Source organism: Trichosurus vulpecula, chromosome 9, assembly GCF_011100635.1.
Source record: "Trichosurus vulpecula isolate mTriVul1 chromosome 9, mTriVul1.pri, whole genome shotgun sequence".
Lineage (NCBI taxonomy): Eukaryota > Metazoa > Chordata > Mammalia > Diprotodontia > Phalangeridae > Trichosurus > Trichosurus vulpecula.
The window spans coordinates 5,637,611-5,665,024 of NC_050581.1; the positions used below are offsets into that span (position 1 = coordinate 5,637,611).

A 27,414-nucleotide genomic window follows, 5' to 3' on the forward strand; every position below is an offset into this window, starting at 1 on the left:
TAAAAATAAGGGGTTCACAAATATCTTCAATATGCAATAAGAGAAGACCTGGTACATCCCTAAAGGCTTGGAAGAGAGCAGGATCACTTCCAACTGGCATATTCCTTCAGTCCGAGGCCTGGCCTTTCCCAGCACGGGGGACTGATACTGGGACAGAAACCAGGGCAGAAGTCATTGAATGAGAGGTGACAGGGACCAACTGGGAGAAGAGAAGAACTGGCAGTTAGGAGAGAGTTTGTTCTTGGCCCCATCTTCAACCTTCCATGAGACTGTGGGCATTCCTCTTATGCTCTGTGGGCCTCTTCTCCCTACACATCAGCAGGCAATAAGTGGCTTACAGAATCTCAGAGCAGGAAGGGTCATCTAATCCAAATCCATTCCTGCCTCAGGTCTCCTTCCCAGAATGTAGTAAAAATGACTTCTACGACCTCCTTAGAGGGCTCTAACATCCAATATGATATAGAGTCAAAAGCATTTGGAGCCAGAAGAATCAGATTTGAAAACTGGCTCTGCTACTTCCTGGCTGTGTGACCTTGGGTGGTTCCTTCTCCTGGCTGGGCCTCAGTGTCCTTATCTGTAAAATGAGGAAGTTAAACTAAATAATCTCTACAATCTCTTTCAGCTCTAAAGTGATGGTCAATCCTATATGTACAAAAATATTTATAGCAGCTCATTTCTGGGGGCAAAGAATTAGAAACTGAGGGGATGCCCATCAATTTGGGGAATGGTTAAACAAGTTGTGGTATATGATTATGATTGTACTGTAAGAAATGATGAGCAGGATGCCCTCAGAAAACCTGGAAAGACTTCCATGGACTGATGCAGAGTGAAATGCACTGTGTACAAAGTAGCAGCAATATTGTAAGGGGATCAGCTGTGAGTGACTTAGCTATTCTCGGCAATACGACAACCCAAGACAACTCTGAAGGACTGAGGATATAAAATGCCATCCATCCCAGAAAAAGAACTGATGGTGTTTGAATACAGGTTGAAGCATGCCTTTTTTAACTTTATTTTTCTTGGGGTTTTTTGTCTAGGTTTTCTTTCACAACATAAACATGAATATGTTTTACCTGACTATACATGTATAACCTATATCGAATTGCTTGCCTTTTCAATGGGGGTGGGATAGGGAGGAAGGAAGGGAGAGAATTTGGAACTCAAAATTTTAAAAATAAATGTTAAAAATTGTTTTTACAAGCAACTGGGGAAAAATAAAAATAAAATACTAAAAAAAATTTTTAATGATGGTCAATCAGTAAACATTGATTGAGCACCTATGTGTCTAAAATTGTGTTAAGCACTGGAGATATGAAATTAACAGTGAAGCAATCCATGCCTTCTAAGACCAAGAGTAATGATGTTCATTTCCCCACTCCTTAATATGCCTACAACCTAGACTTGTTGGGGTGGAAGCCCCAACAAGTAGAAGTCCCTGCCTGGCTCAGGCTTGACCTAGCTTTCCTCAGCTCTCCTGGCCTAGTCAAATAATGAAAAGCTTTCTTCGCTCAATTCCACTGGTAAACAGTGGTGTTAAAAATGAAACTTTACTAGTGAATTAAAGGAAAAATAAGCCTAACTCACCTATATTTAGCACTTAGAGTTTGACAAATATTTTCATCCCTATACCACTGAGAGGTAAGTAGTGTGAGCATCCCTATTATTCAGATAACTGAAGCCAAATGGTTAATTTACCCTGGTCACACAGTTAATAAATTTCAGCTAGGATCTCTCTTTGAGGCCCTTGAACTTGGGAGCCCTCATGAAGCCTTCTCTTAGAATTCTTCCTCTTCCTCACCCCTGCCCCCAACATAAGGGATCTCTCCCTCCCTAAATTTCTCCTAGCATTCTGCTTTGTATCACCAAATACATACAGCCCACCTCACAGGGTTGTTAGCAGCATGGAAAGAGCTTTGCAAACCTCAAAATGCTGCACTAATGTGAGTCATGAATAATGAAGACTGATTTTTTTCTCTTAGCTCTTAAGAGTCGAAGCCCCTTGAGAGCAGGGTCTGAATCCTCTGTTTCCCTTGCACTTAGCCAGCACAGTTGTTGCTTAGCTGTTTTCCATTGTGTCCGACTCTTCGTGACCCCATTCTGGGGTTTTCTTGGCAGAGATACCAGAGAGGTTCTCCATTTCCTTCTCCTGGTCCTTTTACAGATCAGGAAACTGAGGCAGACAGGGTTAAGTGACTTGCCCAGGGTCATACTACTAGTAATGTCTGAGGCTGGATTTGAACCCAGGTCTTCCTGACTCCAGGCCTGGTATCTACCCACTGTGCCGCCTTACTGCCCAAGTTTGCTGTATTCAGCTGGAGTAAGAGGAGTTAATTCCTCTTGCTTCTCAGTGGGCCCCAAAGGTAAGGTGTGGTAGTAGTGAGGCCTTCATCCTGCCTTCCCTTGGCTTTTTGCTGAAGGCTTTGCAAGCTCTGTAAAACACCTTCTTAAGAACAAAAGATTGAGGAAGAAGAATTGAGTATGTGGAGTTTCTTGGGGGAAATCCATTGGATTCTGAATAGGATATTACATGGTATAAAAGCAGCCAATACTTTTACAAGTTAAGGCCAGAATGTGTAGGGTAATGTCAGAACCTTTGCGTCAACTGCTTAAAGATCGAAATAAAGGAAATGGGACAAGCCTTACTATGAGATAAGATCGTGAGGAGGCTGGCCCAACTTCTCTTGCCACCAGGTCTTGCTTGAGAAGTATACACAGGAGACTAATGTACCAACTCATCCATCCCCAAACCCCTTAAAAGAGTGATTATAAGGATTAGGTAACAGCCAGTACCATCTTAGGCTGCATTAATAGAAGAAAGCCCATTGCCCAGAGGAGGGGAAGTAACAGTCCCATCATGCTCTGCCCTGCTTGGATCACTTCAAGAATACTGTCTAAATGTGGGGTCACATTCTGAAAGGGGCAATGGGCCAGTTCACAATTTAAATAAACTCAAAATCATATAAAACAAGTATGGGTTGATGGAATTTTAGATATTCACCCCAGAAAAGAGAAGGCTTCGGGAGGAACATAGTCCCTGCCTTGGATTATTTAAAGGGCACTGAAGTGGAAAAGGGACTAGACTTGTTCTGGATGGCCCTAGCGGGCAGAACTAGGACCAATGAGAAGAAGCTATAGGAAGACAGACTGCAGCTCACAATATAGGAGGAATTTCTAATTTTGAGGTAGGAATGGAAATGCCCTGCCTTGAAATGGGGCAGGGTAGTAAATCATAGGAGGTGCTCAAGTAGAGGTTGGATGACCACTTTGTGTGTGTGTGTGTGTTTTTAAAAATTAACATCCTTAAAAAAATTTGCATTCCAAATTCTCTCTCTCCTGCCCCTCCCCCACCCATTGAGAGGGCAAACAATATGATGTCCATCGTACTGTGAAGTTATTCGAAACATATTTCTAGATTGGCCATATCACAAAAAAACAAGAAAAATTAAAAGGTGAGAAAACGATACTTTAATTTGCACTCGGGGTTCTTTTCCTGGAGGCGGACAGCATTTTTCATCACGGGTCCTTGGGAGCTGTCTAGGATCACTGTACCGATCGGAGGAGCCAAGTCCTTCACAGCTGACCATTATACCAATATTCTTGTTACTGCATACGACGATCTCTTAGTTCTTTTCATTTTACATCAGTTCATAGAGGTCTTCCCAGGTTTTTCTGACACCTCCCCCCCCGCCATCATTTCTTATAGCACAGAAGTATTCCATCACAAGCATATGCCACAGCCTATTCAGCCATTCCCCAGCTGATGGGCATCCCCCCGATGTCCATTCCTTGCCGCTACAAAAAGAGCTGCTGTAAATGTTTGTGTTCACATGGGTCCTTTTCCTTTTTCTTTGCCCTCCTTGGGGTGGGTGACTGCTTTTCAAGGAAGGTTGTCGATGGGAAATCATAATTTGGGTAAAGGTTGAGATAAACGACCTTCTGAGGTCCCTTTTATTACTGATATTCCATGATTCAACTACAACCTATTGTTTAAAAAAAGCAGATTGCTGGTCTTTAATAATAGATATTTTGAATACTACTGTTACTAAATAGAAAAGAAAGTATAAGCCACATTCTGGCCTAATAGATCTGGACTAACACCTTGTCAAAAAAACAAGGACTAGGAGAAGTATTCTTCCCTCCCTGCCCCCATCCCCACACCCAGCCTAGGCACACACACATAAAGAAAGAAGCAGGTGCACACATACTAGGAGAGAGAGACAGAAAATACCTGGGATATTTGGTGGATCTACCACTGGGGGGGAAGCTCTGGGTTTGGATATACTTCCCATTTTTCCTTTGAAGCTACTGCTCAACCGGGTTTCTAGCTCTGCATAAACAGCCGACATCTACGAGGGAGAGAATGGCACATCAAGAGCCTGGCACCGCAGACTCCATTTTCATTAGCGTTCCTGTCAGAGTTTACTACCCGATTCCTTTTAGACTTGGACTGATATTCTTGGGTGTGGGCCCTGTAGACTGGATTTGCCTCAAGGACAGCATGAGGACATAATTCAGGCAATGCCAGGCCATTGAGAGTGGGTGAGGTATGTGTGTGAGCTGTTTGGTTAGGTGGAGCCCTTCCCTTCTGGTTCCTGGAAGAGGCTCCCAATTGTAATTCTCTTGACCATTCTACCACCCCTTCCTGAGTAATAAAGAACACTAATGCTTGTTACACGACCACAGCTCTCAGATATCAATGAAGGAGAAGAGAGGAAGAAAAGAAAAGGATAAGATGGAGGTAGGTGGTGATGAGAACGGTAAAGGAAAAGAAGGCGAGAAAGAGAAGGGAATACCAAGAATGAAAATAAGGAGGTATAAAATTCAAACCATTTTAGGGTTTGGGGTTTCTGGAAGGGATGTGCCATCCCCAGCCTGGCGCTCTCCAGGAGTCACAGGAATAGGAATTTCCACACTTTCACTGGGACCTACTGGAAGAAATAGGAAAAAGTTAAGTGTTCAACATAATATAGTAGAAAAAGTCCTGAACTTGGAGTCAGAAGACCCAAGTTCTTTCACTTAGTTGCTCTGAGCCTCAGTTTTCCCTTCAGTAAAATGGCACTCCTGGCACCATCTGGCTTACAGAGCAGCTGTGAAGAATGTACTTTTTAAAGTGTAAAGAGCTATAGAAAAGTGAAATCCTATTGAAAAGAGGCTTTGGGTATGAGACATGGCACTAGGATTTGTGGTAGACCAAACGCCCACGCAATAGGGTTAACACTTTAGTCTAAGAGAACTTGGACAACTTTGTGGGGCTTAGACAAGGGCAGAAAAATATAGGCAAGACAAGGAATACAGCTAATGATGACTGTGGCTACCTTAGGCTCCATTTTAGGACTGAAGGGATAACGTGCAAGAAACAATTCCACGGGATAGAGAAATTTCTGGGAAACACCTCAGATTTTCCCAGATTTTCCCTGATTCTGCTAGTAGTGAGGAAGAAGAAATGAGAGAGGAAGTTAATACTTCTTAATAATAATAATCATTATTATTATATGTATCATCTACATATCACTCTAAGATTTACAACTATTATCTCATTCGAGCCTCAAAGCACCCTAGAGAGGCAAGTGCCATCGCAATCTCCATTTTACAGAGAAGGAAACAGAGGCAGAGGTTAAGTGACCTGAACAGAGTCAAACAGGGGTCATGAAAGTCAGGCAGGACTTAAGGACTCAGCGACAGCCAGTTTAGATAATGATGAAAGATCAGCTCATATTGAGTATTATATTGCCTCATATTCTGTCATATTACATTATATCATATCATATTATAGACATACAGCATATATCTATATTGAGTGTCTAAAGCCAGATCTGAACTCAGGTCCTTCTGATTCCAGGTCAGGGCTCCGGCCATGGCACAACCTGGCTGCCTCCCCTGCTACCTCCTTGTCTCATGCCTACTGTCCCTTCTTGATGACAGGAGTCAACGTTTCTCTCAGAGATCACAGAATCAGAGCTTCAAAGCTAGACAAAGGCTTGGAGGTCATGAAAGCCAAACCTCTCATTTTGCAGAGGACCAAACTGAAGGGAAGTGACTTGCCCAAGGTCACGCGGAACCAGGACTAAGGCCCAGGCCTCCTGATAACAGTCCAGTTTTCTTTCCATCATGCCTAACAGTCGGGTCCTTTAGAGGGAGTTGGGGGAGGGTGTGGTTTAGAGAGCCACAGATTCTGTGCCAGGTTTCCCAGCATACTTCAGTGACCAAAGAACAGTGATGAATAACTTGTTTATCTGTTCCAAGCTGGCGGTCCCACAGTGCCAGGCAATGGGAGGAACAAGGGAGGGGGAAGGGGAGAAGGCAAAGGGCCTCTCTTTACCCACTCCCTTCCTTAAGTACTAAGATCCAGCCCAGTCATGCCCCACTCTGCTCAGACCCTGCAGGCCCAGGGCTCTCTCCTCTGCTGGCTGTCACACTGTCTCCCTCCAGCCTTTAGGTTCTAATAATTTTCATAATCTTCTCAATACCTCCATTGCCGAGCTTCTCTCGGCACTAAGATGTTTGTTATAGGAGCAAGAGGAAAAAGCAAGGAGGGGGAGGGACCTACTAAAGAGTCTGGAGCCCGAAATGTCTCATTTCTTCTCTGTCCGAAAAAAGGTCCCTTATACCTCCTTACCTCCACTGCTGGCTCCCTCTGAACCCTGATTTCTCATACTCCCCCGGCACATGGAGGCCATCCGCAGGGAACTCTGAGGTCTCTCTTCTGTCTCGCTCTCTGATGCAGCTGTAAGAAAGTTTAGAGACATGATTATTGTCCCTCTGCAGTGACCACCTATCCCAGGGAGCCTTTGGGATGTTCCTGGGACCTCCTCAGAGTCATATTTGGTGACTATGTTCCCAACTAGGCTTCCCGCTTCTCTACTGGGGCCATGCTGTTTTGTGAGTGAGAATACACTGTATCTAGGTGTCCCAGTCACCCAGCCATCTAACTGTTGTGCCACACACACACACACACACACACACACACACACACACACACCCCTTCTCCACTTCCACCCCTTGCTCTGGGAATGGTAAACAAATCAAGATGGCCACATTTCTGGAAAGAGATTGTCCATGATTATGATTGTCAGCCTATGATTCCACTCATCAGCCCTTCCTGTCCCTTCTCTTCCATATATAAATACACCTTTAATAAAACACTATTCTGGGTGATTGATCTTTCAGAAATCATAGAGTTAGAACTTTAGCACTAGAGAGACCTTGGAGGTCATATAGTCCAAACCCCTGGGTTTGGGGCCAGAGAAGGGAAGAGACTTGCCCAAGGTGACATAGCAGATTAATGGCAGAGCCAGGGCCAGAAGCTGAGTCTCTTGACAGCTAGTCAGGTGTTCTTTCCGTTAGGCCATCATATCTAACATTTGGGCTTTTCAAGGGGGTGGGGATGGGGATGATGCCGGTGGTCACATAATTTGGATTCAATGAGATACAGACGACCAAGATAAAGGGCAGGATTCTCCTGTGGGTGGGAGGGGGTTTGTGAGCCACGATTCCAACTGGATAAATCTATGCTAACCATATGTTCCCCAGACTAGCACTTCTCAAATTTTTTGGTCTCAGGGTCCCTTTACACTCTCAAAAATAATTTAGGATTCACTCCCTGCCCCCTCCAAAGAGCTTTTGTTTATGTGAATTATATCTATCAATATTTATCTTATTAGAAATTAAAATATCTTAGTATTATGAAAAGTTTTGACCTGTGGCCCCCATGAAAGGATATTGGGCACTTCCAGGGGTCCCAGACCACACTTGGAGAGTTGTACTTCTACTAAAGTGAACAGCTAACACTTGCAAAGACACAGTGGGGCTGAAAGACAGAGGCAGAGCTCTCTGAGAGCAAAGAAAAACTTTGCCACTACCTTGAGCACCCTCTGGTGTTGGGTGGATTACACAACTACCAGGGTTTATGTGGGACAATGAGTAAACCATTGCTTGCTTTTTATTGTGAATCAGATCAGGCTAGTGGTAACTCCCTGCTGGTTGAATACATGTGTGTGTGTGTGTGTGTGTGTGTGTGTATACACAATATATATACATGTACATTTATATGTATATACATATACACACATATATACACATACACACATACATACATATGTGTGTATGTGTATATACATATTATATAGTGACAAGAGTCAAGGAAAGAAAAGAGATGATTAGTGTTTGAGTACAAATTTAGAAGGGGCAGCTAGGTGGCACAGTGAATAGAGTACTGGGCTTGGAATCAGGAACACTCATCTTTCTAAGTTCAAATCTGGCCTCAGACACTTACTTGCAATTTGACTCAGGGCAAGTCACTTAACCCCATTTGCCTCAGTTTCCTCATCTGTAAAATGAACTAGAGAAAGGAATGGCAAATTACTCTAATATCTTTGCCAAGAAAACCCCAAAATGGGGTCATGAAGAGCTGGACAGGACTTAAAGGACTCGACAAGAAGAAGTTTAGATGATGATGAAAGTTCAGTGCCATGACTTTATCTGCCCAATCCCAAGGACCAAGCACGAGAACAGTTGGTACCTTGGGAAACTGAGTTCTTTAAGGCCCAAGGACCAGAGCCCTCTCATCTCTCAGATACTGACCCAGCTCTCTGCTATCCCACCCGAGTTCAAGGTATCTCCTTGGCATTCCTTCATCCTTTTGCCCAAAGACTTTTTCAATTTAGGAATACTGCCTGGCACATAGTAAATGCTCAATAAATGCCTGCTGATTGCTTCACTGACCTCCAAGGGCTCAGAGATGCTAACTCCTAAGGGTTTTAGAATAGCTGAGTCTCCTTAGATTGATGGTCCCACACCCTCTTTTTAATCTGTTTCCTTTAGTCCAAGTGGGTAAGCCTGACATCGGGTGATAACAGAACATTCCCATTTGGATGGCCTTCTGGCCTAAAGGAGTGGGTGCTCAGTATTATAACACAAGAGATATTTATTAGACATGTGAAGAGCAACATGCTAGGCGTTAAGGTAGATAGACAATTTAGATAAGAGATGGTTTCAGACTCTCAAGGACATTACAGTCTAGTAAGTGGATGAAACTGCGGCAGATGCTGTACAGTGCTGTGCATCACGGAGTCCCAAAGCAGGGATATGCAAGGCCCAAGAAAGAAGCCCCTTCCTAACAGGGGTTAGGACCTTCTTCTGAGAATCTCTAATTTATCCTGTGTATATTTTGTTTGTACAGATTTTTATTAAGCGCTTACTATGTGCCAGGCCTACACTGATTGCTTCCTCCAAAACACAGAAGGGCTGGATGGAGAGCATGTTATATGGAGCAAGGTACATTTGGTCAGTCATGACAGTACATGGAAGGAGCAGGAAGCCAGATGTGTTCTGGGAAGCAGATGTCTCCTACTGACCTCAAGTGGCTTATTCCTCATTCTCTTCTACCTACCCTACCCAAAGGCTTCCTTGAGTATCTCTAAGTTCCTGCACTAGAGGGCCAGGTGCCAATGGAAAATTCCCTCGAGTTAGTAAGGAAGAGCACACCATGGCCTGTGCCATAGGGGTGGAGCCTTAGGACATTTGGCTGGCTGGCTGGCACTGATGGTCCCAGGGTAGAGAGGCCTTAGAGAAGAGAAAGCTGGTTACTGTGTCAGCTAGAGACCTTCATGACCCATATTTCTAGTGTAGTGGCTCTGGTCACCTGGCCTGATGCGCCAGTAATACTACCTACCATTGCCTTAATGGCAAATCCGAGCAATGGATTTTAGGGCTGGAAGGGACCACCTTGAGGTCCAACCTTCTCATTTTACAGATGAGGAAACTGAGGCTGAGAGGCTAAGTGATTTGCTCAGGGTCAGACAACTAAGTAATCATCTGAGGCAAGATTTGAAGTCAGGTCTTTCTGCCTCCAAGACCAGTGATCCATCTACTGTGCCTACCTAGCTGCCTCACCTAGCTTGGACGGATAAGTCTGAGAGCATCACAACAGCAGGTATTGATCAATTAATAATTGTCAATTATTATGTCTTCAAGTCAACTAATAATTGACTTAAAGAGAAGAACTGCAATTTGTATAATTGGGCTCTGAGGTAGGATGAAATAGGCATCCCTACAGAAACCTTTTAACAGAAGCCTCCCAGAAAGAACACACACACACACACACACACACACACACACACACACACACACACTGTGGGTGGGAGAGAAATTCTTATGTTATCAAACAAATGGAAAAAATTTGAAGAGACAGGGGAGATGCATTTAATTTTATAAAGCTAGAAATGTTCCATAGAAACCATTATGACAAGATAATAGGCAAAGCAACGTCTTAGATTTCAAGGTAAAGAGATAAAAGCTGAATGTAGTCTGGTGTACACCCTCTAGATGTAGGGAGAGCCACTTGCAAAGCATTCAGAAAATCTATGAGGAAAATTAGACTAAAAGGGATTGGAAGCTCTTACAGGAATGAGAATCTGAAGACATAAACTATTCCAATGAAGGAGAAAAAAAAGGGGAAAAATGTAGATACATAAGGAAAGTAGTGATTAACTTTGACTTCATAATAAGTATAAAAGATGAAAGCAAGTGCAGGGAACTGAGGATGAATACAAAATAGGAAGACAGTTCTTTAATAACAAAGTCAGGAAGGCTAAAAGAAAATTGTTTTTAGAGAAAATACCTCAAACAAATGAACAAATAAAAAAAGAATTCTGATCCAATAAAAAAAATTATAGAGTATAATGTCACACGAAAAATATATTCAAACAGCATTAAAGTAAGCTCCAGAAAACAGAATTTTAAACACCAAAGTGGATAAAATACCAATAGAACCAAAGGAAAAATGAAATTAGCCAGAAAACCACATACACAAGATGAAATAAAGTGAGTGACAAATCTCAAGATAAAATGGTAACAAAACAAAAATTTGGAAATATTACTGGAAAATATAAGCTAGTGAAAATATATTATTTTTGATGGAGGAGAGAGTAATAGAAAAAAGTAAGAAGAAAAATGAGGCCATAAAATCACTCTATTAAAAGATGATTTGAATTTTAGCAGAAAAAACCAACAAATTTGGAGGAACAAAGAGAGAAAACTTAAGAATTATCAGTCCTCTGAAAAATTTAAGGAGAGAATCTGGCCACTGTATTTAAAATAACCATACAAAAATTTCGCAAAAATATAAAAAGGCACATAGTAAAAGTTGACAGAATTCACAGACTACTAATAAGGATAAGTCCCAAGTTCAACACACAAGGGCATATCATTGTCAAGTTTTAAGACTACCATGGCAGCTACAAAATTCCAGCTTTCTCTCAGGAATGAGACTTCGGACAAGTTACTTAACCTCACTGGGCCTCGGTCTCTTCATCTTTAAAATGAGGGGGATGAATGAGATGACTTTCAAGGTAGGTGTCTTTCAGCTCTAGATTGATAATATTATGCCTCTTCCTTCAGAACTGCCTATTTGTGGCAGAGTCCAAGAAACTGGATCTGCTCCATGTCCCTCTAGAGAAAGGGAACTACATTGGCTCCTACATATGCCTCACTTCTTACCTGGCTGCCCCAGGAGCTTCCATATTGGAGAAATCTCATCATCCTGCTGGATCCGACAGCCTCAGTACTCTACATGAGCACCAGCCTCTGTCCCTCCAGAGCGCAGAGCCATGAATTCCCAAGCCTCCATTTCTGGAGGGAGCTCAGCTCAGAACAACATCTTCTAATATCTTACCTGGATTCACTGCTTTGGAACTTAGCTGACTTTTCCACCATGCCCTCTTAGTCTAGTGCTTTTTCCATTCCCCCATCACCATCCCCCATCTCCCACCCCTCTAGCTTCTTTTTGTGTTGTCTTCCCTCTTTGACTGTAAGCTCCTTGAGGGCAGGGACCAGTGTCCAAGTGACAGCCTCCCATTCACTTCTTTAAACTAAATTTTTATTGATATCTTTTGTTTTTCATATTAACTACATTTGTGCCTGCATCCCCTCCTAGGGAGCCTTATAACAAAAAAGAAAAATTTTAGTAAAAAGAGGAAAAGAAAAAAATTGAGTAAAGCCAATTAACACAATGAAAAAATGTGACATCTGAGGAATGTTCCAAACTAGTGACCTTCTCATTCACATTTATAAGAATCGCTAGAAGCACTGTCAATATATAATGAACCCCTATGGTTGTTGGCCTTTTCCAGCTTTTTGTTAACTTTTAAGCTTATCTGATAGCTACAAGAAATCCCCATATATGCACGGTTAAAATGAACCTTGTGTAATTTGTTTTATATGGCTCTAAATTCTTAACCCTGGAAAGAGGTTGAGATTTGCATTCGGGGGCTCAAAACCAGTTGTAGATTATCAAAAGTTGAAACCCTTAGGTCTTTCTTAAAAGTAGCACTGAAAACTTCAGATTGTGACTTTCTTTTCTCTTCTTTCATATTAAATTTTCAGTTGTTTAAAATAACAATCTTGAGGAAATAGATTTCCTTATCTCTGAAAAACGCAATCAAAGAGTAGTTTAATGGTCCCTCTTTCCCCCTTCTATGACAATAACTAAGAGGAGACCAGTTTTCATTTTGAAAATATGAGCTCATAGCATCATAAACATAGGTCTGGAAGAGACCTCAGAAGCCATTTAGGGACACCCCCCCCCATTTTATAGATGGGAGTGAGGCCCAGAGAGATCATAGAACCACAGGATGAAAGATTCTGGGTTGAAAGGGACCTAACAGATCCAACCCCTTCATTTTACATTTGAGGAAACTAAAGCCTGGATATGTCAAGTAATTTGCCTGGGGTCACACAGCTAGTAACTATCAGAGGTAGAATTCAAACCCAGGTCTTCCTAATACTAAGTCAAATGCTGGGTCCTCAGGGGTGTCAAACAGGTGGCAAGAATCAGATTAAACTGGGAAATATTTAACAAAATAAAACAAAAATGCAATAGAACATAGATAATGTTAATACGTGGTTTTCTAAGTCAATGTGCTGCTGACAGGGATCCTCATGTATGGTTTAGTGGCTCCTAATTTCTTTTCACATTTGATACCACTGCACCCCACCACACCTTTCTCACACATCAAATGGCTTGTCTAAGTTTACCAGGTATTAAGCGTTAAAGCCAAATTTGAACCCAGCCCCTCTGAATCCAAATCCACGACTTCCTTCATTGTGCCACACAGCCTTAAAGAACAAAAGAATATTTGTCCAAGTACATACAGGTATTATCCTAGCTTATGCATAGATATGTACGTATATAATTTTACTTTTGATTAAGAGGTGACTTTTTCTTTTTCTCATGCTTGCTGAGCAATAAGAATGAGCCATGTCCCTAAGGAGAAAAACTAAACTTAACCAACACTCCTTAAGCCTGGCTTGCCTTGTTAAAGAGATCTTTCTGCACTTTTTGCTAAACCAGTATAAATCCAAAGCACAAAGGAGGCAAAACGATGATTCCCCTTGCTTAGAAAAATTGTTTTGTGAATGTAACCCCAGTCTGAAAGCCCATTGGTGTGGGGAGATCAATGGCCTGGCCTCCCTGAGGGGCGAGGCAGAGTTGGTTATAGTTACTAAAAGTAGATGGTAGGGGATCTAAGTAATGTCCAGATGAATCTTTCGTTCCATGCCCTTTTATAAATACTTTATGCTTGGTATGATTTTAGACAGAAAAACCTTGTGTTAGAAGAGAGATAATAGGTAAGTCTGTATTTCATTAAATTTTGGTTTTTACTAAAAATCCCCTTGCGTTTCCCTTTCCAACACTGACCCTGATTTCTCAAGCTTGAGCTGTTTGGGCATTGCTTGCACACATTATATGACAAACGATGAGAACATAGATAAATTACCCCTCTAAAAGGTTCAGCAACTAGGAAGCCTTTTTCACAGATCCAGGCCCAAAGACTGCTATTAAGTGAAATTTTAAGGCTGGCTTCTGATTCCATGATCCCCATGTGATGTAGTTCTTGAGAACAGGGAAAACTAAGGGAAACATCAAATGCTACATGAGGAAGAAAAATAGCTTTCTGTACAAATGGGGAAAACAACTCTTTGCCTTTGGGCTGCTGTGAACTTTGCACTTACATGACAGGATCAGCAGTGGGCCCAAAGCCAGAGGTGCCTCGCCCCACCCTCTATAGGTCCAGAGGGACATGCCCTGCACAGGAAGCAAGCTGGGATACCTCAGAAGCTGGATTCCTGACTATGTGAGGCCAAAGACCAGTCAAATGCACCCTATAATTTCATTTCAATAAGCTTGGCTTCAAATATATGCGTTTTGCATGTGAGCGATCTTTAATATTTTTGGTGTGGCTACTGACTTAGCAGCAAATACTAGTAGCAATTCTCTCCAAATGAGTGTCTTTGAGGGGTGAGGAGGCAGCTAGGTGGCTCAGTGCACTGGGTCTGGAGTCATGAAGACCTTAATTCAAATCCAGCCTCAAACACTTACTAGCTGTGTGACCCCGGGCAAGTTAACCTCTGTTTGCCTTAATCCACTGGAGAAGGAAATGGCAAACCGCTCCAGTATCCCTGCCACGAAAACCTCAACAGCATTAGTGTGCTATCGTCCAGGAGGTGCTGAAGAGTCGGACGTGACTGAACAACAGTAGGAAAGACCAATAAATCTCCTGAGCCCCAGTTTGCTCTCTGTTCTGCTAGAGCTCCCCCAAGAATGACCCAACCTGATGTCTGAACCTAGTACATGCCATGGGATGGGGCACTGCTGACACTGCAGTGATCTGAAGAGGAAAATTGTTTCCTGGGGCTGTGAAGGAGGGAGATGTATTACCCATGGCTCAGGACAGGATAGAGGGGAAACACCTAAATCTTGCAGTAAATGGTACCATTCAAGGATCTCACTATTCCTTCCATGCTAATTTGCCTTCCACGACTAGAGGAAGTAGCCCAGTTCTTAGAAGTTATCTCAGCTGCGTGCTCATACCTCAGGCCACCAGGTCCCAGAATGGGCAGTGTCTTCTTCCCTCCGTCCTCTTTGACCACAAGTGACTTTAGATATTTTTGTTTACTTTGGGAAAAAAGCAAAACTACATAAAATTTAAAGTGGACTATGAAAGGCTAATTCAAAGATTACTGGATTAGCAGAAGTTAGTCATATTCCTTGACAGGAAAAAAAACCCCAGATGCATGCAGCACAACTGTTTTCTTCAGGAACACCATGGCATATGTGCCGCTTCTGGCTTCATTCATGTTTACTTTGGGGCAAGCCCTCAGAACCAATAGCTATGACTCTACCCTGCACATAATTCATTTCCTCATCATTTTATCCACCAGGGAAACATATAAGATCATGACCATATTACCTAATAAGTCTTTATTCTTGCTCCCAAAGTGTGCAGGAAGCATAATTTCTCCTGGAGCCCTGAAAAGGTGGGGTGACTGAAGCTTTGCTCAAGAGTGTCAAATTTAGAAGGTGCTGGAAGCATTTATAGTCCTTCAACAACAGTGGAGCTTAGTACATTTCCTTCTCAAACCCTGTTTATCCAGCCCCAGTTGAGATTCTCCTCAGTTCAAGCCTACTTTGGCTCTGCTCCCCCAGACCAATGGCTGGCACTACCCCAGGGTCTCTACTAGAGACCATGTACCCATGTAGTATTGGCAAGTCTATGTGGAGTCTTCCTTTTGAAAGTCTTAGGTATGAGTGTTTCATACTCAAAATCCTTCACGCCCTAAGGGATGGTTTGGAGAGCCCTACCTTTCACATCCTCTTGTACAGAAATATTCCCTCCAAGTAAAAAGTATTAGAGTCAGTTATAGATTCAGAATTCTGCTGCTCACCCGTCATAGACTTGTAGCCCAGAAACCGAGCAATCTTCTGCTGGCAGTGCTCCTGCTCCTCATAGGTCAGCAGTTGGTAGATGAACTGCCACAGGACATGTTTGGCTGGAGTGTCCAGCACAGGATAGATATCTACAATGAGGGTATCGATGTTCCTGTTAGAGAGAGGAAGTCACAATTCTGAGAATGGAACTGAAAGAGGCTTGGAAGGTAGCCCAACTGTGACCGGGGGGTGAGAGGACACTAGAAGTTATGTTTCTTTGTACCTGTCTAGCCACCCCTGACCTAGAAAATATAGGCTGATGCCTTGGCCTACTCTTAGAAGAATATATTTTCAGGGAGAGGCCAGATTAGGAGCCCTCAGAACCTGGATTGGTGCAAAATCCTCTTCTAAGGAGGTTTTCTTAGAAGTGCCCCCTTCCTTACCCTGGAGACTGTTCTCTAGCTCTGGGGAAAGGAAGACCCTTCAAAGGTCTTCACAGGCATACAATAACTTGCTTATCATCAGAGACAATTCCTACACAACTGATGTCATGTTTTCTAGCTCATTCCCATGATCTGTAGACAGATAAAACCCATGGAAGCTCCCCAAGGAGCTCCTCTTCCAGGTCACAAGTAGGCAAGACTAACCAGCAGGGCTCAGGTCCCATGGACTGGACTCATCAAAAACCATGCAATTCACACAAGAGGCAAGAAATGGATGAGGCCCCAGTGATATCATGAGTACAGAAGTTATCCTGAATCTTGAATCTGTTCCCAATATGCTATCCCCCAAAGCACCATAATGTCATTCCAAGTTCAGTCTCTTCCTAGCCAAAGAACTGGTCTATCACCAGAATCAGTGAGACCCTGACTGTAATCACTACACAAAAGGGTCAAGGGCAGGTAGCTGACCCCATACTGCTGGTCAGCATTTCCTTTGCACCTGTGTATGTTTGCGTTCTACAGACAGCTACAACCCTATAGTGAGGGAGGTGGTCACTCGAGCCTCCATCTGGACAAGTCTTAACAAGCACAGGTCGCTTTCAGCTTGGAAGAGCCCTGGGAAAACCTAATAGGAAAGAAATGTATGTTGGTAAAGGGACATCCCTCAGCTTCCAGTAAACACTGGCAGCATGAGACGTTTCTGGGATTCCAGATGTGGGAACATGAGGCATATATACAAGCACTGGCTAGAGCCACTGGGGAGGGGTGCTCTAGGTCATATCCTGAACTAAATAGTAAGAAAGATTCCAGAGGGGAGGGATGAATTAGAGAGATGGAGAGACTTCAGTGGAATGTGAGGTCTCCCGGCTGAAGGGCAGGAAGGCTTTTAACATCCTAATAGACCCTCCTAGTTAATGAGCCTTGGTGCCTGCTGAAATTAGGAGAAGGAAATAAACATTTACCTATGGCCTCTGTGCCAGGTGCTGTGCTAAGCGCTTCTTACAAACATTATCTCATTTGATCCTCATGACAACCATTCGAGGTGGATACTATTATTAACCTCAGTATAAAGTGGAAAACACTAAGGCAAACAGAGGTTAAATGACTTGCCCAGGGTCACACAGCTAGTAAGTGTCTAAGGCCAGATTTGAACTCCAGGAATTTTCCTCAGAATGGAACAATAGAAAAAACACTGACTCAGACACCAGGAGTTCTGAGCTCTGGTCTTGGGTCCCTCATGAATCTCTCCGTGACCCTGGACAAGTCACTTCGCTTTCTTGGGCTGAGCTTTTGTCCTCTGCAAAATAAACAGTTGAACTTCCAGCTCCATCTAACATTTGGATCGTTAGGTTATAGAGGCCTCTCAGGGCTGGAGCATTTTCTGAGGCAGCTACTAAGCGTCAGAGGCCAATAGCAAGGACAGACAATGGGAAGAGCACCAGGCTTGGCGTCAGAAAGACCTGTGTTCAGATCTAGCTTGTGACACTTAATCACTGTGTGCCCATGGGCCCAAAACCTGTTTGCTGATCTGTAAAATGGGGATAATGGTCATTGTGGTATCTAACTTACAGGGCTGTGAGCTTCAAATGAGAAAATGCATGTACAGAGCTTTGCAAGCCTTCAATTGGGGTGTGTATGTCAGCTTTTGTTACATTTTAGGCCTCAGCCTTGACATCCTCTGTTGGGGGGCCCTCCCGGCTCTGACATCTTGAGTCTACGAATTTCTAGGGATCTTGTCTATGGTTCCAAAGGACTACTCCCCCTCAGTGGAGATCTCAAAGATGAACTGAGACGAAAAGAGAGCAAATGAGGTTCCGGCTTCTGTCTGGTGCTCTCTAGGGTCCACGCCCAGGGCAGCCATTAGGTCTCCAGGCAGAGGAGCTTTCCTAGGACACTCACCACTAGGGTCAGAGAAAGAAAAGGCTATTCACCTGCTGCTTCCTCTCCTCCCTCCCAAGCCCACCTGCCCAGGCCCCAACAAGGCAGGAGACTGAGGGCAGAACTACCTGTGTTGGAAGAAGCATTCTAGGGCTCTGCAGATGGTGTAGCGCTCTGAAGGGGTCAGCAGGTGCTCCAACTGTTGGCCGAATGTCTTGCCCTGGATTCGGATGCTTCCAGGCAAGATCTCTGCCACCCACTGCAGGGAAGTCAGTGCTGAGGAGGGGTTGGGAGAATCCAGAGAATCTGAGTCTGTGGACACACAAGGGAGCAAAAAATGGGCACGTGTTAATGGACTTTCCGGAAATAAGTGGCATTTTTCCCATTTAGGACTTAACTGTAGTTATTGCTCTAGGGGCCAGGGAAACAAAGGGCACACCTGACGATCCCTTTAGATCGCCCATGCCCAGATTATACGTAGCCTGCTGATTTGGTCAGAGGAAGGAGGGGCCAGGAAGAGACCCACCCCCCAGTCCCAATCAACTGATCGTTTAAGAAGTGTCTATGTGTGCCAGGCTCTGGGGATATGTGTACAAAGAATGAGACAATAAGGGAGAGCGGGAAGAGATCACAAGAACGTATAAAATATATATAGCACAAATTTAAAAATTTAAAAATAGAAATATCTACAAAATAGTTAACACTAAGGTATATTGGGGGAGGGAACCAGGAAAAAATTCATGTAGAAAATGGGGCTTGAGTGGCATCTTAAAGGAAGAGAGACTTACTTAAAGTAAGAAGGGACTGCATTCCAGTCATGGAGGACGGCCAGTATGCCAAAGTGGGTATTTCTTCTACTCCTCGAAAATAGAGCTCAGCAAAACTGGGAAATCAGGGTCTTCAGTGCTTTCCTACCCTTCTCCTTTTCCTCATAAGCCTTTCTTGCTGCCTTCCAGGTACACAGCCTGCATTGATTCTCACTCTGAGCTGGCCGTAAATTCACTGCAGCTCAGGTATTACTTAGGTCAGGGGTGGGGAACCTGTGGCCTCAAGGCCACATGCAGCCTTCTAGGTCCTAGGGTGCAGCCTTTTGATTAAGTCCAAGTTTTACAGACCAAATCCTTTTATTAAGCGGGTCTGTTCTGTGACGTTTGGATTCAATCAAAGGGCTGTACTTGAGGACCTAGAGGGCCACATGTGGCTTCAAGGCCACAGGTTCCTCACACCTGACTTAGGTAAAGTGGCTTGAGGTTTGAGCTCCCTCACTCTGGGGAATATGCATCTCAATAAGAGACAGGGAATTTAATTAAAATCAAGAGATCACAAACTCTTTGGGGTTAGACCATCCTCCCTCCTTGGAATGGGGTGGGGAGAGAAACAAGAACCCACTTTGGAGACTAGAATTCTAAAATTCCTTCCAATCAGAGAGACCCAGATAAAGCATCATGAGTTCTTACCCTGGTGAAAGGGAGATGGGGGCAGGGTGGAGGGAGGGGGAAGAATGAAGGGGCTGTCATAGTCTATGCTGGGTGCACTAGTCTGTACAAAGTCAGCTCAGTCACTTCCTCAAGCGGGATCAGCCTGGCATTATAGGGCAAAAAAAGCAAGGAAGAAGGAAATGAATTGTAGCAGGGAAAAAGGAAAAGAGTCTTTGGAGACTATCTGAGAGAAGACTGGGCTGCTTTTTGACATGAGGGATTTTGTTAATTTTTTTTTAAAGATCTGGGATCTGGGATCTGTGTTGAGCACAACTTCTGTTGACCAATCTCAACCCCTTTTCACCTTAGTAGATAAGTTCAATGGATAAAAAAAAAATTATTTCTAGGGAGTCAGACTTGTTGGTTATAGCCAACAGAGTTCTAGACTTGAAGCCAGGAAGACCTGAGTTCAAATTTGACCTCAGATTTTCTTTTAGCTGTGCAACCTCTATGTGCCTCAGTTTACTTGTCTGAACAACGGGGATAATACTAATACCTACCTCTCGGGGTTATTGTAAGGAGTAAATAAGATAATTTATAAAAACTAGTCTTCAAGCCTTCAAGTGTGATACAAATATCAACGATCAGCATTGCTGTTACTAGTGTGTTAGCTGAGCTGATCCTCCCTCGAGGGGCACGCAGCGCCCGTGCTGGTAAGCCTTACGGGAGTGTGTCCTTCACTGGCATGGAGAGCCTGGGGTCACCTCCACTCCATAATGAGAACGTTAGTGAAGGCGATGTAAATTCATAACCTCCAAATTCTATCCTGTCATTTACGTAACTCCACTATCAACCAACAGCTCGACCGCTTTGGGAAGCAGTACTGAGCATTCCTCCATAGAGGGCAGGAGAGGGGAAACTTACCACTGGGGAACGGGACCAATCCTTCTTCCACCACGAGAGTCGGCATTGCCCCACTGCCCTGCAACATGGACACCACCTTGTCATGAGAGCAGTTCCTGCGAAAGTGAAGAAGATTGCCTTATATCCCACCCCATGTCACTTCTGCAGTTAGAAGCAGCAGATGTGAAATGGGAGACTCGGCCTGGTAAAATCTCAGGGCAATTCGATCCTGACTGTGTCTCTCTGATTCCCAGACTGACCCCAATGCCTCTGATCGATTTTTCTCACACAACAGAAGCATTACCCGTCTTCTCACTTTTGTGCAACACGTAGAGAGAATGCTACTTGTTCGCTCTAGGTCATGCCTTGTTCCTATTGCCAAGAAGCCTATCCCAGAGAATTCTGAGGGCCCCTGCATCCTGGCACTAGTGTGTGGTAGCTATGACCAATTCTATAGGCATGTTTACCTTTGACACCACACCCAGCTAATCCTACTCTGCCCCACAGTAGCCAGTGTCTCTCTGCTTTCTCCTTTCCCCTTCTCATCAGCTCTCATGGGCTTAATTTCATTTTCATGCAAATGATTCTCACGTGTATATATCCAGACTCAGTCCTGCATATCTTTGGTATGTCTGTTAGACATACCAAGAGGTCCTATAGATATCTCCAACTCAACATGTCCCCATCCCATACCCACTTCAACCTTAGGGACATCCTCACTTCCTCACTCCTTCACCTCTCCCATATCCACTGGTTTGCCAAGTCTAATCGATGTTACCTCCACATCTCTTGTATATACCCCCTTCTCTCTACTCACTTGGCCACCACCCTAGTATAAAACCTCAATCAATCAGCATTTATTAGTTGCCCACTATGTGCCAGGCACTGTGCTAGTTGATGGGGATATCCCACCTCTCAAGTGGAGCACTGAAATAGCCTCCTAATTGGTCTCCCTGCCTTGAGTCTCTCCTTTCCAATCCATCCTTCGCACGGTAGCCAAAGTAATTTTCCAAAAGCCAAGGTCTCACCACACCACTTCCATACTCAATAAACTCTTGAGGTTCCCTATTACCTCCAAGATCAAATGCAAACAAACACCTCTGTTATTTAAAGCTCTTTAAAATCCGGACCAACGTACCTTTCTGGAACTATTTATTACGCCTCTTCACACGAACTATGGTCCAGCCAAAGTGGCCTTGTTACTCTTCCCTATCCATGATAACCCCCATTTCTTGTCCCTGTGTCTTTGTAATAGCTGCTTCCCATGCCTGGAATGCCGTCCCACCTCAGTTCAGCCTCAAGGAATCTCTGGTTTCCCTTAAAGCTTAGCACAAGTGCTACCTCCTACAAGCAACTTATATGGAGCTTCTTACTTGCTAGAGCCCCTCCAAATTACTTTGCATTTACTTTGTATACATTTTCTAGTAATCTTCTGTGCGCATAGGCTTCCTCTTTGATGAATGTAAGCTCTTTGAGGACAGGGGCTGTTTCATTTTTTCCTTTTCCTGGCACATAAGAGATAAGTGTTTGTTGAGGGAATGAATGAAATGAATGCTATAATCCAACTCTTATGTGTAACTTGAGAAAGTTACTTAGTGTCAGTACTACGTCTCGATGCACTGCCTAGAAAAGCTGTATATCATGTTCAGCTGTAGTTCTCACCCTAGGACCGGGCCTATCATAGTATATTTAAGAATATGCTTCTATATAAGCTATTCATGTCTAAGATTAACTTATGTCTGAGGGCTCCAATCTCAGACGTCCAGAATTATTTATTCCCCAGACCAGAGATAGTGTTTCTTGGAAATGTATCAGAAGAAGAGGTTCATGGAGCTCTCAACCTCTTTGGGCATGGTATGATTTGTTGAAAACAAAACTGGGGAATTCTGTATCTGTAGGACCTTGAATGCCATTACCATCTAGGACCAAAATTCCTTACTTCAATACCGGACTGGATGGCCTAGTTCAGGGCTGTCCAAAATGCAGCCCGCAGAGCAATTTATGCAGCCTGCCTACAAGCATAGAAATTTACATAAATGATTTAGTAAACGAAGCTGAGCTACCGCAGAGCTCTCACTAAAATGGTAAATCAAAATATGTTGTCTATTGTTTCAATTAAAAACTTAAGGTTGGACAGCCCTGGCCTAGTTGATAGAGATTAAACAAAAAATCACTAAACCTAACCTCTGGAGCCAAGGGGAAAGACATATAATTTGGTACAGATTTAAATTGGTGATGAATAGACAAAGATCTTTCAGACTTCCTAAAGGCTATAAGAATATTGTATTATGTCATTTGAGTTGTGCAATGCCACCAGACTTTCATTAGCTCACGATTTCGTCGCTCCAAGATTTCTGGACAATAGGGTAATGATTTATCTAACAATCCTCACCCTTACCCACTCCTGTGCCCAATAGTCCAAAATGTCATCTGTCAGTGCCTATACCAACATTTCCTTTTTTTTCCAAACCAGAGAAATGCCAGATTGAGAAGAGTGTCTACTCATCTTCCCTGTTGGGGTGAGTTTGAAGATGATTGTTCAAACAACCCTGTACTAAACACTATGGAGGATACAAAACTTCTCTATAACCCTCTCTTTTCAGGAAGTTTATAGTATAGTTTAGAAGAGAATAATGCACATGAAATAATTAGCAAGCTCGTGTGGTATAGCCTCTAAGTATTTCAGGAATTCATAAGAAAGGGAAATTACTGCGAGCTGAGTCAGAAAATGCCTTGGAGCATGAATTGGATTTTTCTAGGGAAAGAGAGGAGAGAGCACATGGCCAGTGAGGAGGATATTCATGAGAAAGTAAGGAAATGGCTTTATTAGAGCACACAACGCATGTTGGGGAGCAGTGGGAGATAAGAAAAGTGAGGCCAGATTACAGAGGGTCCCAACAGATAGACTGGAGTTAATGTGAGGTACATTTGGGAGCCATCTTGGTTTCTTAAGCAAGAAAAAATGGCATGATGAAATGAATGCCTTATGAAAATTAATGTAGTGCTATCATGCAAGATGGATGGGAGATGTGCAAAACTAGAGTCAGAGAGGTTGGTTGGGAGGCTGTCGTAGTAATCCAGTCCTGAAATAGAAACCAGGACTAGAATGGCAGTAGTGGGAATGGAAAGGATACGAAAGACATTCTGAAGGAAAAACTGATACGGTGAAACTGGAATATAAGTGATGGAAGACAAAGAGCGTGACTTTGAGGCTGGATAAATGACAATTAATAAATCATGGCGTCACTAAGTGAAACAGGGATATCCTGATGACTTTGGGAAACACTGGTTTAATCAGTAGCCTCTGACCTCATATCCAATCCATTAAGGAATAAGATGCGGTCCCCAGGCTTGAGGGAAGCGTTTTCAGCTGGACTCCCTGAAATTCAAAGGAAAAACACACATTAATGGCGTGGCCTTCCATATCGTGGCAGAATCCTCCGATGATATATAACAACTGTCCCTAGGAGAGCTAACAATTCCACCCATGCTTTGGAGATAGAATAACAACCACAACCATAACAATAAGAATAGCTAATAGCGATAGAGGGCTTACTCTGTGCCAAGCACTGGGCTGAGGACTTTACAATGATCGCCTCACTTGACCCTCACAAGAACCCTGGGAGGTAGGTGCCATTATTATCCCCATTTTACAAATGAGGAAATTGAGGCATAGAGAGCTTAAGTGACTTGTCCAGAGTCGTACCATTGGCAAGTGCTAAGATCTTCTAGAATGCAGGTACAGTACTCTAACCAAGAACCTCAGAGTTCATCTAGTTCAATCGAAAAGAATATGAAATACTCTACAACATATATAATAAGTAGTCATCTGGCCTTTGCTCGGAGACTTTCTAACAAGGAGAAACCTTCCAAGGCAGTCCATTCTTCTGCTGGATGGTGCTAATTGTTAGGAAAATTTTCATTACTTCAGGCTTAAGTTTGCTTCAAATTTAGATAGGAATATGGGAATCACCGACATTTTGGGGCAGGCTGGAAGAGGTGCTGAGAGGGGATGTAGAGGAGATAAGACATGAGGGGCAGGAAAGGGGGGACCACAGAGCTTTCTTCAAGCAACTGCAGGGTCATATAGAAGAGAGGAAAATCTTCCTAACAAAGAGAGATGTCCAACAAGGTAATGAGTTGCCTTTGCATTGTATTATGCTGCTTCCATGTCTTTGCCATCTTACCATAGAGGAGATAAAATATCATAGAAGAGCCAACATTCACACTGTAGCTGGATGTGGTGGAAAGAGTGGTGGATTCAGAGCAGGTGACTAGGATTCAAATTCTGCTCCTGTGATCTACAGCTGTGTGACTTGGAGCAAGTCGGTTGTCTACATCCCAGTTTCTCATCTGTTTGACTAGAGGGTTGGGCCAGAGGGCATCTAAGATTCCTTCCAGCTCTAAATCTATGATTCTATTATCTTATCACTTATATGAACTGATTCAAAGTGAAATAGGTAGAACCAGAAAAGCAAAATACAGAATGACTAAAATCGTGCGAATGGAAACAAAAGCAACCAAACAACTGAAACTGAATGATGTGACACACAAAGACACAAACATTACACACAAGCAGTTTGGTATAGAAATAGATCACATTCAATGAGGAAACAAGCAAGGATGGCGGGGGGGCAGGAGGATAGGATTTAAAGGGAGGATAAAACCTGGGAGGGACAAACCTTGAGCAAAACCAGCTTCCCAGTCTGGAAAAAGAGGTAGGGTGTGGGGGAAAGAACTAGAATCTAAGGGGGTGCTCATATGTTGGGGATGGCTGGACAAATTGTGGTATATAAGTGGAATGGAATGGTATTGCTCCATTAAAAAATGAAGAAGTGGATTGTTTCAGAAAAACCTGAATAATATGAATTGATTCCAAGAGAGATGAGTAGAAATTACCAAGAGAACAAGGACAATGGCACTGTAAAAAAAAAAAAATTAAAACTTAAGAGCTCTGATCAATGCAATGACTAACTATGCCTCCAGAGGACCTACGATAAAGTATGCTATGTACCCTCTGAGAGAGGGCATGGACTCCAGGTGCAAAGACACCTACATTGCCTGATATAGCCACTTTATGGATTAATTTTTCTTGCTCCTATGCTTGTTACATGATTTTTTCTTTCAGTTTTTAATGAAGGTGGGGGGAAGGATAGCACTAGTGATAACAACAAAACAAAGCACCATCAAAACGCTTTTTAAAATGCACATAAGAGATGAACCCGAAGATCCAAGCTTTTGGGACAAGAACTCACTATTTGACAAAAGCTGCTGGGAAAACTAGTAAGTAAACAGTATGGCAGAAACTAGGTACAGACCAACATTTTCCACCATATAACAAGACAAGGTCAAATTTAGACATAATGGGTGATATTATGAGCAAATTAGGGGAGCATAGAATAGTTTACCTATCAGATCTACGGGTAAGGGAAGAATTTAAGACCAAACAAGAGATAGAAAGCATTATGAAATGTAAAACATATTTTGATCATATTGAATTTAAAAGTTTATGCACAAACAAAACCAATGCAACCAAGATTAGAAGGAAACCAGAAAGCTGAGAAAAATTTTTTTAAATTATAAATGTCTGTGATAAAGGCCTCATTTCTCAAATACATAGAGAACTGAGTCAAACTTATAAGAATACAAGTCATTCCTCAATTGATAAATGGTCAAAGGATATGAATAGGCAGTGTTCAGATGAAGAAATCAAAGTCATCCACAGTCATATGGAAAAAATGCTCTAAATCACTATGGATTATGCAAATTAAAACAACTCTGAAGTACACCTGTATGATTGGCTAATATGACCAAAAAGAAAAATGATAAATTTTGGAGGGGATGTGGGAGAATTAGGACACTACTGCACTGTTGGTGGAAGTATGAACTGATCTAACCATTCTGGAGAGCAATTTGGTACTATGTCATAAGGCTATAAAACTGCATACCCTTTGATCCAGCAATACATCACCACTAGGTCTGTATCCAAAAGAGATTTTTAAAAAAAAAGGGAAAAGGACATATTTGCACAAAAAATATTCACAGCAGCTCTTTTTGTGTTGGCCAAGAATTGGAGATTGAGGGGATGCTCATCAATTGGGAATGGCTGAACAAGTTGTGGTAGATGATTCTAATGGAATACTATTGTGCTATAAGAAATGAGCAGGATGATTTCAGAAAATCCTGGAAACATTTACATGAACTGATGCAAAGTGAAGTGAGTAAACCAGAACACCATACACAGTAACAGCAATTCTGTACAACGGTCAACTGTGAATGACTTCACGATTCTCAGCAATACAATTATTCAAGACAAGTCCAAAGCACTCATGATGAAAAATGCCATCTATACCCAGAGAAAGAACTGACGGAGTCTGAATGCAGATTGAAGCATACTATTTTTCATTTTCTTTATTTTTTCATGGTTGTTTTTCTGGTTTTCTCTTCTTTCATAACATCATCAATATGGAAATATGTTTTGCATGATTGCACATATATAATCTATATCAAGTTGCTTACTTTCTCAGGGAGGAGGAATGGAGGGAAGGGAGGGAGGGAGAGAATTTGGAACTCAAAGTTTTTAAAAATGAATGTTAAAAATTCTTTTTACATGTAATAGGGAAAATAAAATATTATTAAAGTAAAAAAATTGATTTAAACTTTTAAAAAGTTAAGTGAGCAAAACAGGAGAACATTGTACACAGTAATAGCAATATTGTATGATAATCAACTATGAATGACTTTGCTATTCTCAGCAACACAATGATCCAAGACAATTCCAAAAGATTCATGATGAAAAATGGTATCTACATCCAAGAGAAAGAACTGATGGAACCTGAATGCAGATTGAAGCATATTATTTTCACTTTCTTTATTTTTATGGAATTTTTTGGTCTGTGTTTTCTTATATAAAATGACTAATATATAAATATGTTTTGTACATGTATAACTTATATCAAATTGCTTATTGTCTCAGGGAGGAGAGAGGGGAGGGAGGGAGAGAATTTGGAACTCAAAATTTTTAAAAACAAATGTTAAAAACTGTTTTACATGTAATTGGGAAAAG

The 27,414-nt window shown here is 42.5% G+C and overlaps 1 protein-coding gene across 1 annotated transcript in view; it reads right to left on the minus strand.

Moving 5' to 3' along the window:
• Positions 1–27,414, minus strand: part of LOC118831698 (Grid2 interacting protein) — a 152,215-nt gene that overhangs the window by 42,110 nt on the left and 82,691 nt on the right. Inside the window, 9 exon segments of the mRNA XM_036739121.1 lie at positions 4,229–4,346; positions 4,828–4,925; positions 6,617–6,713; positions 8,235–8,259; positions 15,466–15,475; positions 15,724–15,878; positions 18,156–18,339; positions 20,370–20,464; positions 23,658–23,727. Of these exon segments, the coding sequence (XP_036595016.1) occupies positions 4,229–4,346; positions 4,828–4,925; positions 6,617–6,713; positions 8,235–8,259; positions 15,466–15,475; positions 15,724–15,878; positions 18,156–18,339; positions 20,370–20,464; positions 23,658–23,727 (852 nt within the window).